This window comes from Chlamydomonas reinhardtii, chromosome 15 (genome assembly GCF_000002595.2).
Source record: "Chlamydomonas reinhardtii strain CC-503 cw92 mt+ chromosome 15, whole genome shotgun sequence".
Classification (NCBI taxonomy): domain Eukaryota; kingdom Viridiplantae; phylum Chlorophyta; class Chlorophyceae; order Chlamydomonadales; family Chlamydomonadaceae; genus Chlamydomonas; species Chlamydomonas reinhardtii.
In genome coordinates, this window is record NC_057018.1 from 389,506 (window position 1) to 403,609 (window position 14,104).

The 14,104-nt window shown below is 65.1% G+C and overlaps 3 protein-coding genes across 5 annotated transcripts in view; 2 read left to right on the forward strand and 1 right to left on the reverse strand.

Annotated features, from left to right (window-relative positions):
* Positions 1–87: 87 nt before the first annotated feature.
* Positions 88–6,899, forward strand: CHLRE_15g636075v5 (uncharacterized protein). The gene is made up of 4 exons (XM_043070531.1): positions 88–518; positions 827–1,196; positions 1,521–1,940; positions 6,055–6,899. The coding sequence occupies exons 2-4, from the start codon at positions 890–892 to the stop codon at positions 6,426–6,428; spliced, it is 1,101 nt and encodes a 366-aa protein (XP_042916395.1). The 5' UTR covers positions 88–518; positions 827–889; the 3' UTR covers positions 6,429–6,899.
* Positions 6,900–6,947: 48 nt separating this feature from the next.
* CHLRE_15g636100v5 (uncharacterized protein) lies at positions 6,948–10,980 on the forward strand. Of its 3 annotated transcripts, none has more exons than XM_001700558.2 (8): positions 6,948–7,170; positions 7,257–7,293; positions 7,595–7,669; positions 8,770–8,835; positions 9,067–9,120; positions 9,428–9,493; positions 9,788–9,880; positions 10,103–10,980. In XM_001700558.2, the coding sequence occupies exons 1-8, from the start codon at positions 7,090–7,092 to the stop codon at positions 10,198–10,200; spliced, it is 570 nt and encodes a 189-aa protein (XP_001700610.1). In that variant the 5' UTR covers positions 6,948–7,089; the 3' UTR covers positions 10,201–10,980. The 3 variants fall into 3 exon arrangements, with proteins under 3 accessions (XP_001700610.1, XP_042916396.1, XP_042916397.1); XM_043070532.1 differs by having other exon boundaries at positions 9,440–9,493; XM_043070533.1 differs by lacking the exon at positions 8,770–8,835.
* Positions 10,981–11,021: 41 nt separating this feature from the next.
* CHLRE_15g636176v5 (uncharacterized protein) overlaps positions 11,022–14,104 on the reverse strand; it is a 17,916-nt gene continuing 14,833 nt past the window's right edge. Inside the window, exons 12-14 of the mRNA XM_043070534.1 lie at positions 13,916–14,015; positions 12,915–12,996; positions 11,022–12,179 (exon numbers count right to left, since the gene is read on the reverse strand). Of these exons, the coding sequence (XP_042916398.1) occupies positions 11,889–12,179; positions 12,915–12,996; positions 13,916–14,015 (473 nt within the window). The 3' untranslated portion in view covers positions 11,022–11,888. The remainder of the gene's footprint in view (positions 12,180–12,914; positions 12,997–13,915; positions 14,016–14,104) is intronic.

Here is a 14,104-nt window from a genome sequence, read left to right on the forward strand (position 1 = left end):
CCGTGCAAGTGAATCCGGTTTCGCATCAAACTTGCCCCGGTCCAACGAGCATGCCACAAGCACTATGCATGTGCAACATAGAAATACTTTAACATGAGCACAGTGGCAAAATCAAATGAGAATGCTGGGGATTCCGGTTGGCAGTCGCCTCGGCCGCGTTGTTACAGAAAGTCGCTGCAAACCTCGAGCACAACTATATATGCGCTTGCCTCAAGCTCATTGACAAGCGCACAGCAGTTGCGCAGCGGGGCGAGTGTGGCACGCGAGCGCCGCGTGACGGCCTCCCAGCCCTGGCCGGCAGAGCCCTCTCTGGCGCACTGGGCCCAGCCGGCGCCATAGCGTGCCCTAAACCTGGCGCAGTGGCAGCGGCTGGTGTGTTTGGCGGCGGCGTGTCTGGGCACGCGGCCAGCCCGGATATTGCAATCCAGCGCCGCAGATGCCACCTGCCGGCGTCGGCCCTGGCCACGGCGGCGGCCGCAAGTGACGTGGAGGCGTGCCGGAAGCTGCGCGGGACGCAGGTGTGTGTATGGGTTTGGGGCCTGCAGTGTTTTTGTTTGAACTGTACGGGGGCAGTCCTGCCGCCGGCTGTGTGACAGGAGTTCCGAATGGAGTCGGGGGCCACGCATGAAGGTCAGCTGGCACCACAGGCACCACCGCATGTGTGAGTGTACGCCCCGAACCTTTGGACCCGCCACACGTCCCCTCCCCCGCCCCCCCCCACCCCCCACCCCACCCCCACCCCACCCCACCCCCAACCCCAACCCCAACCCCAACATTTAGCACGCACCGGCTTCCCTTGTGCTTCTTTTCCAACGCACTCGCACAGGCTGCGCCATGGACGTCTCAGTGATTGACCACTTGACCACTTGACCCATTGACGGCCATTTGCATGTGTGCCGCTGGCTGGCTGGTGGCGCCGCCGGGTCCGCACGGCAGCGGCGGCGGTGGCGACTGTGGCGACTGTGGCGACTGTGGCGGCGGTGGCGGCAGCGGTGACTGCGGCGGTGGCGGCGTCGGCTGCGACTGTGGCGACTGTGGCGGCGGTGGCGGCAGCAGTGACTGCGGCGGTGGCGGCGTCGGCTGCGACTGTGGCGACTGTGGCGGCGGCGGCAGCTTCCCCTTTGGGAGCCGCAGCTCCAACAACTGCTTCTACCTGCAGCAGAGAGCCGCATACGAGGCCTTCAAGGCGGGGCATGGCGAGGTGCTGGCCTAGCTGCGGCTGGCTGCTGTGAATACGAGTTGGACGGATGGCGACCGCGTGCACACGCTGGCGGCGGCGGCAGTGGACGGCGGGTACCTGATGACGCTGACGGAGCGGCTGCTGCAGGAGGGAGGGAGGGAGGAAGGGGAAGATCTATCCCGCCGGACCAGCAGTGCTGCGGCGTGCTGCTGCTCTGCACCACCAAGGGCTGCCCACTGGGTGATGACGTGGCGTGCTGCGTCCTCCCAGGCGTGGATGGCGGACCCGCCGCCGCAGCACTGGTCCAACGGGATCTTCCCCTCCCTCCCTCCTGCAACAGCTGCCCCATCAGTGCCAGCAGGTGCCCGCCATGCACCGCCGCCACCGCCAGCGTGTGCGGCGGACCTGCCAGCAGGAGTGTACGCCGCCGCCACCGCCAGCGTGTGCGGCGGACCTGCCAGCAGGAGTGTACGCCGCCGCCACCGCCAGCATGTGCGGCGGACCTGCCAGCAGGAGTGTACGCCGCCGCCACCGCCAGCGTGTGCGGCGGACCTGCCAGCAGGAGTGTACGCCGCCGCCACCGCCAGCGTGTGCGGCGGACCTGCCAGCAGGAGTGTACGCCGCCGCCACCGCCAGCGTGTGCGGCGGACCTGCCAGCAGGAGTGTACGCCGCCGCCACCGCCAGCGTGTGCGGCGGACCTGCCAGCAGGAGTGTACGCCGCCGCCACCGCCAGCGTGTGCGGCGGACCTGCCAGCAGGAGTGTACGCCGCCGCCACCGCCAGCGTGTGCGGCGGACCTGCCAGCAGGAGTGTACGCCGCCGCCACCGCCAGCGTGTGCGGCGGACCTGCCAGCAGGAGTGTACGCCGCCGCCACCGCCAGCATGTGCGGCGGACCTGCCAGCAGGAGTGTACGCCGCCGCCACCGCCAGCGTGTGCGGCGGACCTGCCAGCAGGAGTGTACGCCGCCGCCACCGCCAGCGTGTGCGGCGGACCTGCCAGCAGGAGTGTACGCCGCCGCCACCGCCAGCGTGTGCGGCGGACCTGCCAGCAGGAGTGTACGCCGCCGCCACCGCCAGCGTGTGCGGCGGACCTGCCAGCAGGAGTGTACGCCGCCGCCACCGCCAGCGTGTGCGGCGGACCTGCCAGCAGGAGTGTACGCCGCCGCCACCGCCAGCGTGTGCGGCGGACCTGCCAGCAGGAGTGTACGCCGCCGCCACCGCCAGCATGTGCGGCGGACCTGCCAGCAGGAGTGTACGCCGCCGCCACCGCCAGCGTGTGCGGCGGACCTGCCAGCAGGAGTGTACGCCGCCGCCACCGCCAGCGTGTGCGGCGGACCTGCCAGCAGGAGTGTACGCCGCCGCCACCGCCAGCGTGTGCGGCGGACCTGCCAGCAGGAGTGTACGCCGCCGCCACCGCCAGCGTGTGCGGCGGACCTGCCAGCAGGAGTGTACGCCGCCGCCACCGCCAGCGTGTGCGGCGGACCTGCCAGCAGGAGTGTACGCCGCCGCCACCGCCAGCGTGTGCGGCGGACCTGCCAGCAGGAGTGTACGCCGCCGCCACCGCCAGCGTGTGCGGCGGACCTGCCAGCAGGAGTGTACGCCGCCGCCACCGCCAGCGTGTGCGGCGGACCTGCCAGCAGGAGTGTACGCCGCCGCCACCGCCAGCGTGTGCGGCGGACCTGCCAGCAGGAGTGTACGCCGCCGCCGCCGCCAGCGTGTGCGGCGGACCTGCCAGCAGGAGTGTACGCCGCCGCCGCCGCCAGCATGTGCGGCGGACCTGCCAGCAGGAGTGTACGCCGCCGCCACCGCCAGCGTGTGCGGCGGACCTGCCAGCAGGAGTGTACGCCGCCGCCACCGCCAGCGTGTGCGGCGGACCTGCCAGCAGGAGTGTACGCCGCCGCCACCGCCAGCGTGTGCGGCGGACCTGCCAGCAGGAGTGTACGCCGCCGCCACCGCCAGCATGTGCGGCGGACCTGCCAGCAGGAGTGTACGCCGCCGCCACCGCCAGCGTGTGCGGCGGACCTGCCAGCAGGAGTGTACGCCGCCGCCACCGCCAGCGTGTGCGGCGGACCTGCCAGCAGGAGTGTACGCCGCCGCCACCGCCAGCGTGTGCGGCGGACCTGCCAGCAGGAGTGTACGCCGCCGCCACCGCCAGCGTGTGCGGCGGACCTGCCAGCAGGAGTGTACGCCGCCGCCACCGCCAGCGTGTGCGGCGGACCTGCCAGCAGGAGTGTACGCCGCCGCCACCGCCAGCGTGTGCGGCGGACCTGCCAGCAGGAGTGTACGCCGCCGCCACCGCCAGCGTGTGCGGCGGACCTGCCAGCAGGAGTGTACGCCGCCGCCACCGCCAGCATGTGCGGCGGACCTGCCAGCAGGAGTGTACGCCGCCGCCACCGCCAGCGTGTGCGGCGGACCTGCCAGCAGGAGTGTACGCCGCCGCCACCGCCAGCGTGTGCGGCGGACCTGCCAGCAGGAGTGTACGCCGCCGCCACCGCCAGCGTGTGCGGCGGACCTGCCAGCAGGAGTGTACGCCGCCGCCACCGCCAGCGTGTGCGGCGGACCTGCCAGCAGGAGTGTACGCCGCCGCCACCGCCAGCGTGTGCGGCGGACCTGCCAGCAGGAGTGTACGCCGCCGCCACCGCCAGCGTGTGCGGCGGACCTGCCAGCAGGAGTGTACGCCGCCGCCACCGCCAGCGTGTGCGGCGGACCTGCCAGCAGGAGTGTACGCCGCCGCCACCGCCAGCGTGTGCGGCGGACCTGCCAGCAGGAGTGTACGCCGCCGCCACCGCCAGCGTGTGCGGCGGACCTGCCAGCAGGAGTGTACGCCGCCGCCACCGCCAGCGTGTGCGGCGGACCTGCCAGCAGGAGTGTACGCCGCCGCCACCGCCAGCGTGTGCGGCGGACCTGCCAGCAGGAGTGTACGCCGCCGCCACCGCCAGCGTGTGCGGCGGACCTGCCAGCAGGAGTGTACGCCGCCGCCACCGCCAGCGTGTGCGGCGGACCTGCCAGCAGGAGTGTACGCCGCCGCCACCGCCAGCGTGTGCGGCGGACCTGCCAGCAGGAGTGTACGCCGCCGCCGCCGCCAGCATGTGCGGCGGACCTGCCAGCAGGAGTGTACGCCGCCGCCGCCGCCAGCATGTGCGGCGGACCTGCCAGCAGGAGTGTACGCCGCCGCCACCGCCAGCGTGTGCGGCGGACCTGCCAGCAGGAGTGTACGCCGCCGCCACCGCCAGCGTGTGCGGCGGACCTGCCAGCAGGAGTGTACGCCGCCGCCACCGCCAGCGTGTGCGGCGGACCTGCCAGCAGGAGTGTACGCCGCCGCCACCGCCAGCGTGTGCGGCGGACCTGCCAGCAGGAGTGTACGCCGCCGCCACCGCCAGCGTGTGCGGCGGACCTGCCAGCAGGAGTGTACGCCGCCGCCACCGCCAGCGTGTGCGGCGGACCTGCCAGCAGGAGTGTACGCCGCCGCCGCCGCCAGCGTGTGCGGCGGACCTGCCAGCAGGAGTGTACGCCGCCGCCGCCGCCAGCGTGTGCGGCGGACCTGCCAGCAGGAGTGTACGCCGCCGCCACCGCCAGCGTGTGCGGCGGACCTGCCAGCAGGAGTGTACGCCGCCGCCACCGCCAGCGTGTGCGGCGGACCTGCCAGCAGGAGTGTACGCCGCCGCCACCGCCAGCGTGTGCGGCGGACCTGCCAGCAGGAGTGTACGCCGCCGCCACCGCCAGCGTGTGCGGCGGACCTGCCAGCAGGAGTGTACGCCGCCGCCACCGCCAGCGTGTGCGGCGGACCTGCCAGCAGGAGTGTACGCCGCCGCCACCGCCAGCGTGTGCGGCGGACCTGCCAGCAGGAGTGTACGCCGCCGCCACCGCCAGCGTGTGCGGCGGACCTGCCAGCAGGAGTGTACGCCGCCGCCACCGCCAGCGTGTGCGGCGGACCTGCCAGCAGGAGTGTACGCCGCCGCCGCCGCCAGCATGTGCGGCGGACCTGCCAGCAGGAGTGTACGCCGCCGCCGCCGCCAGCATGTGCGGCGGACCTGCCAGCAGGAGTGTACGCCGCCGCCACCGCCAGCGTGTGCGGCGGACCTGCCAGCAGGAGTGTACGCCGCCGCCACCGCCAGCGTGTGCGGCGGACCTGCCAGCAGGAGTGTACGCCGCCGCCACCGCCAGCGTGTGCGGCGGACCTGCCAGCAGGAGTGTACGCCGCCGCCACCGCCAGCGTGTGCGGCGGACCTGCCAGCAGGAGTGTACGCCGCCGCCACCGCCAGCGTGTGCGGCGGACCTGCCAGCAGGAGTGTACGCCGCCGCCACCGCCAGCGTGTGCGGCGGACCTGCCAGCAGGAGTGTACGCCGCCGCCACCGCCAGCGTGTGCGGCGGACCTGCCAGCAGGAGTGTACGCCGCCGCCACCGCCAGCGTGTGCGGCGGACCTGCCAGCAGGAGTGTACGCCGCCGCCACCGCCAGCGTGTGCGGCGGACCTGCCAGCAGGAGTGTACGCCGCCGCCACCGCCAGCGTGTGCGGCGGACCTGCCAGCAGGAGTGTACGCCGCCGCCACCGCCAGCGTGTGCGGCGGACCTGCCAGCAGGAGTGTACGCCGCCGCCACCGCCAGCGTGTGCGGCGGACCTGCCAGCAGGAGTGTACGCCGCCGCCACCGCCAGCGTGTGCGGCGGACCTGCCAGCAGGAGTGTACGCCGCCGCCACCGCCAGCGTGTGCGGCGGACCTGCCAGCAGGAGTGTACGCCGCCGCCACCGCCAGCGTGTGCGGCGGACCTGCCAGCAGGAGTGTACGCCGCCGCCACCGCCAGCGTGTGCGGCGGACCTGCCAGCAGGAGTGTACGCCGCCGCCACCGCCAGCGTGTGCGGCGGACCTGCCAGCAGGAGTGTACGCCGCCGCCACCGCCAGCGTGTGCGGCGGACCTGCCAGCAGGAGTGTACGCCGCCGCCACCGCCAGCGTGTGCGGCGGACCTGCCAGCAGGAGTGTACGCCGCCGCCGCCGCCAGCATGTGCGGCGGACCTGCCAGCAGGAGTGTACGCCGCCGCCGCCGCCAGCATGTGCGGCGGACCTGCCAGGCGTGGACGGCATACCTGCCGGGCGTGGACGGCGGGCCTGCCGCAGCAGCAGTCGTGCTTCTGCATGGCGTGCAAGGCAGGCCTCGTCCTTACTTCCGCTGCACGCTGGCTGCTGGCGGCGACCACCGGGGACGGCTGGGCCGCGACCACCGGGGACGGCTGGGCGGCCAAGGCAGACTGAATCGTGGCCAAGTGAGGTTGAGGGCACTGCGCGGAGGGGCGTAAGGGCTGGGGCGGGAAAGGTGCGGGCGCAGGGGGACAGGAGGCGCCGTGCAAACGAACTGGACGGATGCTGTGGGGGCTGTGGGGGCTGGATAGAGCAGTGATGGCGGCGGCGGGGAAGCCGAGGGCACTAACACACAATATGTGGTGGGCGAGCTGTGCGACCGAGGTTGTATCCAGGACCTGCCTCGCTGGCGTGTCTGTCGCCGGGGTGCCGAGCGGGGGGGAATGCAGCATATTCCTAGACTCAGACTTTCAACAGCCAATGCCGGTATGCGATGTCAAGGCGTGACCGCGCGGCTGGTACATAGAACGCAGGCGTCGCTCACTTCGGTCCGCGCTGCATCAGCAGCCCAGCGCATGAAGGCGGCCTGCGCGTACGTGTTGCCCTCCCTAATGGATAAAGCTCGCCATCCAATGTAGCCATACATGTCGTGACTTTTCACCCGCATCGCGCGCTTGGATTTCCGCCGTGAAAGACACGCTTGCAACCGCCACTTCTGCCCAAACCTACACGTTGCACATCGACGCATATAGTTTGCGCGCATTGAAGCTGCTAGGTCTGTGTGTTGTTATGGTGTGAGGTTGAGAGCCCTCACCAGCAGCAGTGTGTTTTAACCATGGAAGTAGCTGGGGCACCCAGCAGCCAAGCGGGAGGCGGAGAGCTGGTCATCCGTCAATATTGCGGAACCAATTCGCCGGCAAGTTGTGCAGCGGCGGCTTGAATTGAGACTAGGCTTGCCTTCGCGATGGCACTGAAGTTCCTTTTGTTGATCGGCTCACGCAGGTGAACCCAATCAAGGCTCAGATTCTTCAATACAAGCGTGAGTGCGGACTTCGGGGCTCGCTGAGCAAGCGTTGTTCCATCGATGGCCCACTCGGATTTATCGCCCGGTCGCCGGCTGCGGCGGCAGGCCCTGGCAGTTTCCGGAAGCACGACAGTAGGGCTCCTATGCGGGCGGGCGGAAGTCCCGGCACGGAATCTGTGTAGTGACTCCTACCTTCCCCAGTCCCCTTGGGCGTTGCTTCACACGCGTGGTTGTATGGCCTGCTACGGGTGTCGAGGCACCTGCCCTTTAAGTTTGTAATGCGTGCCTACGTTCTGTAACTGGACTTTTGTTGCAGTGGCAAAGGCGGAGGCGGAGGCGAAGGACGCGGAGGAGTCCCTTGCCGCGAACCGCACGCTCAACAAAATTCGGGGTACGTAGGTGGAGCTAGCTGTATCTCTTCCGTGCGCAAGCAAATCAGGCAATTTACACAATGGCATATCAGCAGAGGCGGCAGTCTGTGAGGGGCCCTTTATTTGCAGACAGGTGGAAGTCCCGACCCAGACCCGGTACCTGTGTATGTCGTGCGTGATCATGATGACTCCATCCGTGCCCCGCCGAGCTTGCCCCGCTGCATGGGCCCACTTGAGTGCGCTCGCTGCAGACCGCCTTCCTGTTATCGACAGGCTTGAAATAAAACACCCTGGCCTCTATACCGTAGATATAAGTATGTTGCCGCCCATGCATGCAGAACGTGTGCCGAATCTCAGGCCAAGCTGCGTTCTTGGGGCAATGGATCATGGTTGCACGCATGCATGTGCATGCATGTATGGGAGAGTCTCCCCTGCACGTGTCTCCTGTACTCACGCCTGTACTGCCGTACAATTTCCTCCGGACCATTGCTGGCGTCCCCAGTTGAGCTGATTTAACTTATAGGACGCTATGACAATACAGCACCTAAATGCATGCGTAAGACTTGAGACGACGGGATTGGAGGCGTGGGCGCGCGTATGATAGCACAATCGGGTTTGCATTTCCCCAGACATGCACGGTAGGCGATATTCTTCAAGGCAAACATATAGATTTGAGCATGTGCGAGTGCGAAGCGCATGCAATCGGTTCGATTGAACTGATTGCTATACCGATCGCGATCGGTAGAGCAACGGTGCATACGATTACGGTGCGTGACAATTTTGCGAAGTCGTGTGCAAACTCTCAGGCCCCCACCCCTGCCCGCCTGCGCTCTTTGGCCTTCCGCAAACGCAAACTGGCGCCTCCCCGCGCAGTCCGGGCATATCCCTCCCCTGATACCAGCCCCGCACCCCGTCCCGCCCCTCCTACCCCTCCCACCCCGTTCGCACAACTGCGACTGCGCGCTGAACTAGACGTTGGGAATAAGCCTATAGCCGGTAGCTGGGATCAGGGGTTGAGTTCCCGTCTTGCCTGGCCTGGAAATCATGCGCGACGTAACAGGGGGCAAGCCGGGGTACTGCGTCGCGTTATGGTTTCTTAACTGGGCGTTTTTGCTTGCAGTGGCAATGGCGGAGGCGGAGGCAAAGGAGTCCCTGGCCGCGCAGCGCACGCGCAACAAAATTCGGGGTAAACGGAGCTGTATCTGTCCTTGCGCAAGCAAACCAGCAGGCTGCTCACGCAATGGCATATCTGCAGAGGCGGCAGCAGTCTATGAGGGGCCGCCCCTTTATTTGCAGGCGGGCGGAAGTCCAGACCCGGCGGAACCTGTGTATGTCGTGCGTGACTCCCCTTGGTCTCATTTAGATGGTGGGCGTCCCTATGTTTCAATCTTTGTTACACGTTCGCGCTTACTTGCAGTGGCAGAGGCGAAGGCGGACTTAGCCGCGTATCGCAAGAGACTCAACCGTCGAGGTAGGTGCCTGAAGCTGCATTAGTCCGTGCGCAAATCAGGTATATATGCAACTCAAACAATAATGGCATATCAGCAGAGGCTGCAGTATGTGAGGACCGCCGCGTTGCTAGCGTTGCAGCCGGGTGGAAGTCCTGACCCTCCATCCAGAACCTGCTGTATGTGTAGTGACTCCCCTTGCTTGATGTTGGCTCATTATTCAGACTGCTGCACTTCACGCGCGTGTGGCCTGCGACCCGGGTCTAGATATCTGCCTTTACGGTTTGTAGTGCGTGCCTGCGTTTCTTTGTTGGACGTTTACGCTTGCAGCTGCCACTGCAGTGGCGGAGGCGAAGGCGGACTTAGCCGCGCATCGCAAGCGACTCAACAATCGGGGTAGGTGCCTGAAGCTGCAATAGTCCGTGCGCAAATTAGGCATGCAACTTACACAATAATGGCATATCAGCACAGGCTGCAGTATGTGAGGGGCGGGCCCTTACTTTGCAGGCGGTGGGTGGCTGGAAGTTTTGGCATGGAACATACCTGCTGTGCCGTGACTCCTCTTGGATTCAAGCAATCAGCTGGTGCTTTGCGCGTGTTTGGCCTGCTGCCTGTGTCTAGATACCTGACTTTCCGGTTTTGAATGTGTTAGTGCCTACGTTTCTTTACTGGTTATGTTTCCGCTTGCAGTGGCGGAGGCGGCAGAGGCGGCGGAGGCGGCCCGGCGGGCGCGCGCGGCAGCTGCACTGGCGACGGCTGCACCGCCGCCACGCGACACTTCAGGTGAGGCAGAAGCACCCGGTTCCTTATTTGGATGGGGCCGTGCATGCATGCCTTGGAGCCGTGCACTCATATCATTTCACCTCACAACGCTGCGGCAGGATGGTGGCCTGCTGCTCTAGCTGCTCGCTCGCTGCCGCTTTGCCGCGTGCCCGCCCTTTATATTGCAGCTTTGTGCGCCGCCTTCCCACCTACCGTACTTGTTATAAATAAACACGCACACAGGTGGCCAAACCAGGGACGAGGACATCGGCCCCGCCGTAATGAGAGAGATGCTGATGGAGGTTGCGGCATGGGCAGGCTACAAGGACAAGGCCGCCTGACTACTCCTGCTCAGGATCCACACCAGCCTTTGCGTTTGTTATTGTGCTGTGGGCCTTCGCGCTGGCGGCGGCACGCACACCATGGCTGGGTGACAGACATGCGCGCACTCGGTGCTGGGGTATGTAGTTGGGCTGTTCCTGCTGCTGTGTCCGTGGACACATGGTACACATGGAAGGCCACCTTACTTGACTGAATGCGGCGTTTGTGGCGCCGGCTGGTGCGTCATCATCAAGGGCAAGACGTAAGAGAAGAAGGTGGTTGTCAGGGTGGATGGACGGCGGAGGCGTTGTGTGTGCTGTGCGTGTGTGTTGTTTGCCCTGCTGGCCGCCGGGATGTGGTGTACTCGTGTTGGCAGCAGCAGCACCCCAGCTGAAATAATGCGTCGTGCCGGTAGGTGCTGCATGCAGGCACTGCAATCGGCAAGCACGGCAATATGTTGGGTGGGCCTGGGCCTTTTGGGTGGAGCCACCAATGCAAACATGTCGGCGGCTGGATGTGTGCTTTTGGAGGCCGCATTAAAGCATTGATGGTGCAGACGAGCTGCCGGGCATGCTGTTGGGGCTATCTGCTGCCAGCAGCGGGTGGCAGCATGCACACGGACTGAGTGGGTCCACCAGGTTAGGTGTCAGCGGCGGTGTGACTATCGCAGACTGCACTACTGATCAAAGTTCACCCTGTGCCCCGCCCGGGCCCTACCTGCCGCTCCATCCATGCATTGATTGCGCGGCGGCGACGTATGTCCATGTGTCGTACATCAATATGTGCAACATGTTAGTTTCTCGGGATCGATCAACAGCATTTGGGCTGCAGCCAGCTGGGCGTCTTGTTTCTAGGGACTCAGCCACGCACTTGCTTCCCGTGCCAGGTGTCTCGGCGTTCCGTCTCACGCACCTCTCAATCTCTCATCACTGGTCGCGCTCGCAACACCAATGCCTTGCCTACTGAACTTGCGGAGTTATGGATTTTCAGTTTTGCGCCGCGGCCCCAAGCAGCGTAGACAGAGCGCCGAAACAAGGGGTGTCAGCTTTGTACAGCTGGAATATGGGCTGAGCGGCTGAGCCTCGCAGCATCAGCAGGGAAGACTGCTGACTGCAATTCTGCAAAACGGTATACGGACGATGGCTTCACATCTGTCCCTATGGGGAACGAGGCACGGACCTTGCTTGGGGCTACCATGCATGTATGGCCAAGGTGTTATAAACTAACATTCACACGTCTGCTGCCATCCGTGCCTTGCCTTTCCACACATACTTTCAACCTCCAACACAGCTACCGTGCCACCTTCGTAATGTACAAGAGCTTCGTTCCCGCCAGCGGTCTAATGGTTTGTTTTTTGTGACCCATACCGTACATTGCACGTTCGCCACTGCCCCCATTCCCCAGCTGTCAAACCACACGCACGTCCCTGTCGTCACACCCCTGAGCCTTCTCGCGTGCGTGCAATGACACTTCCCTGCCTGGGCTTGCACCACACACCGCCCCGCCCTGCCTGTCGGGCCTGTCCGCCCTGTCCCATACCCCAGACCCCTCCCCTCGCTCCTCCCCTCTTTCCCCCCCCCCCTCTTGCACACTCCCATGCATGCCACCGTGCGCGCAACCGCTCAAGCATTTCACATTACACAATCTGCGTGTCCCCTAGCTATACATCTCGTGTTGTCTAACACTCATGCCACAATTTAGCTTGTCATCACGGCGGGTAGCCTCCACCGAAGATCAGGTGCAGCGGCAAGGGGAACAGCAGACCCATCCCGCCGCCTCCCACACCTCCTCCTCCTCCGCCTCCTCCTCCTCCTCCTCCTCCTCCTCCTCCTCCTCCGCCTCCTCCGCCTCCTCCTCCTGCTCCTCCTCCTCCTCCTGCTCCTCCTCCTCCTGCTGCTCCTCCTCCTCCTGCTCCTCCTCCTCCTCCTGCTGCTCCCAGGTGCAGCGGGTGCAGGCCCACGGGCCCCTCCGGCATCTCGTTGTCTGCAACCAGGCGCAGCTGTGCAGGGGGGAAAGGGGGTCAGGCGGGGGGCGGGTTGGTGTGTGTTGGCGTGCGTGTGTGTGTGTGTGTGTGTGTGTGTGTGTGTGTGGTTGGGGATTAGAAACAAAACGTGTGTTTGTGTGTGTGTGTGTGTGTGTGTGCGTGTGTGTGTGTGTGTATCGGGGGAGGGGGAAGAGGATGAGGAGGATAGCGGGAGGGGCATAGGGTATGTAAGAGGGTGATTACAGGTGACCGACCTCGGATAGGCACGGGACAGGCGCGGGACAGGCACGGGACAGGCACGGGACAGGCACGTGAAATGCACGGGCGATGATGCAGGCACATCACGAGCGGGGGGGGGAGGCTGGTGCTGGCGCTGGTAGTTAGGAGGTGGAGGAGGGCTTGGCGTGCAAGAACCGCAGGAAGGCTTGTAGTTCCCAGCAGCCCAAAGTTAGTTACCAGCAGCCCAAACTAAACCAAACCAAGCTTAAAACGAGGGAGGGGGTGGCAAGCGGGTGTCTGCGTCACAAAGACCCCAATGCAGGTATACACCCACACCGGGTGTCGCCCAGCCGCCCACCCTAAGCCTTGCGAGACAAGCACCTCACACCCACCCACAACTTGGGAATGTATGTGGTTCACGCACAACTTGTGTGGTCACCCAGTCACCAGCAAGCATCCCCCAGCAAGCAGCCACCAGCCCACCCAAAAGAAAACATGACCCCACTGAGTGGACCGGCCCCCACCCCCCACCTTGCAGTAGGGCACGGCCGCCTGCATCACCCGCCGCACGCGGTAGGCCATGTGTGGCCGCAGCGCCTCCATCTTCAGCGACCTGTGTGTGTGTGTGTGTGTGTGTGTGTGTGTGTGTGTGTGTGTGTGCGTGTGTGTGTGTGTGTGTCTGTGTGTGTGTGTATGTGTTTGTGTGTGTTTCGTGTGTGTGTGCGTGTGTGTGTGTGTGTGTGTGTGTGTGTGTGTGTGTGTGTGTGTGTGTGTGTGTGTGTGTGTGTGTGTGTGTGTGTGTGTGTGTGTGTGTGTGTGTGTGTGTGTGTGTGTGTGTGTGTGTGTGTGTCTGTGTGTGCGTGTGTGTGGCTGTGTGTGTGCGCGTTGGTGCGGCGCGGTTGGCGATGGACGTGGATAGGCAGGGGTTGCTTGGGCGTGCACGCATGCAGGGTTGCCGTTGTTGGTGTTCAGGTGCCGAAGGGGTAACTGACTTAGTTAGATTGCTACAAGAGCTGGATAGATGCAGTAGATGCAGGATGTGGAACTCTTCTTCTGCTAGTTAACAATGCGGTCCTGGCCTTCGCTGAAGGAACCCGCAAAGCGCGCGCTGCGTGTCCTGTTTTGACGCACGCACTTAGCCACGCAGTCACAACCTGTTGGCATGCCGTAAAGCAACTTGGGACGCGGGCTTGCTGTGGGTTCACTACCCTGACTCCGAGGACTGTGGTGGACTGTGCGAGGTGGGGTGACGCATGCACGGATGCTGTGTGAAACCCTGCTCCCACTTAGCCATGCCATCTCTTTTGTTGACATTATTTCCGCCAAGGGAGATTCCTTCTTTCCTAACGCTGCGCTGTGGACTGGGGTGGACTGGGGTGGGGTGGAGTGGCGACGTGCCGCACACGTGACGCGCGCGCGCGCACCCACACCCACACCCACCCACCCCCCACACACACAACCGTCGCTTTGCTGCATTGCATACACTGTCTTTGCGCAATGTTTTCCTTGTGCTCTCTGACACACACACGCACCTCAGGCGTGTCAGCCCTCCCAGCGGCGCCACGTCCACCTCCGCCGCCCAGTCACTGCCGTACACGTTCCACAGCTCCAACTCCTCCAGCCGCGACAAGGCTGTGGAACAGAAATAAACAAAACGATAATTACTTGCGTGCGTTAAAGAGCAGGTGAAGGAGTCAGAAGCTTCAGCCTCGTTGCCACCC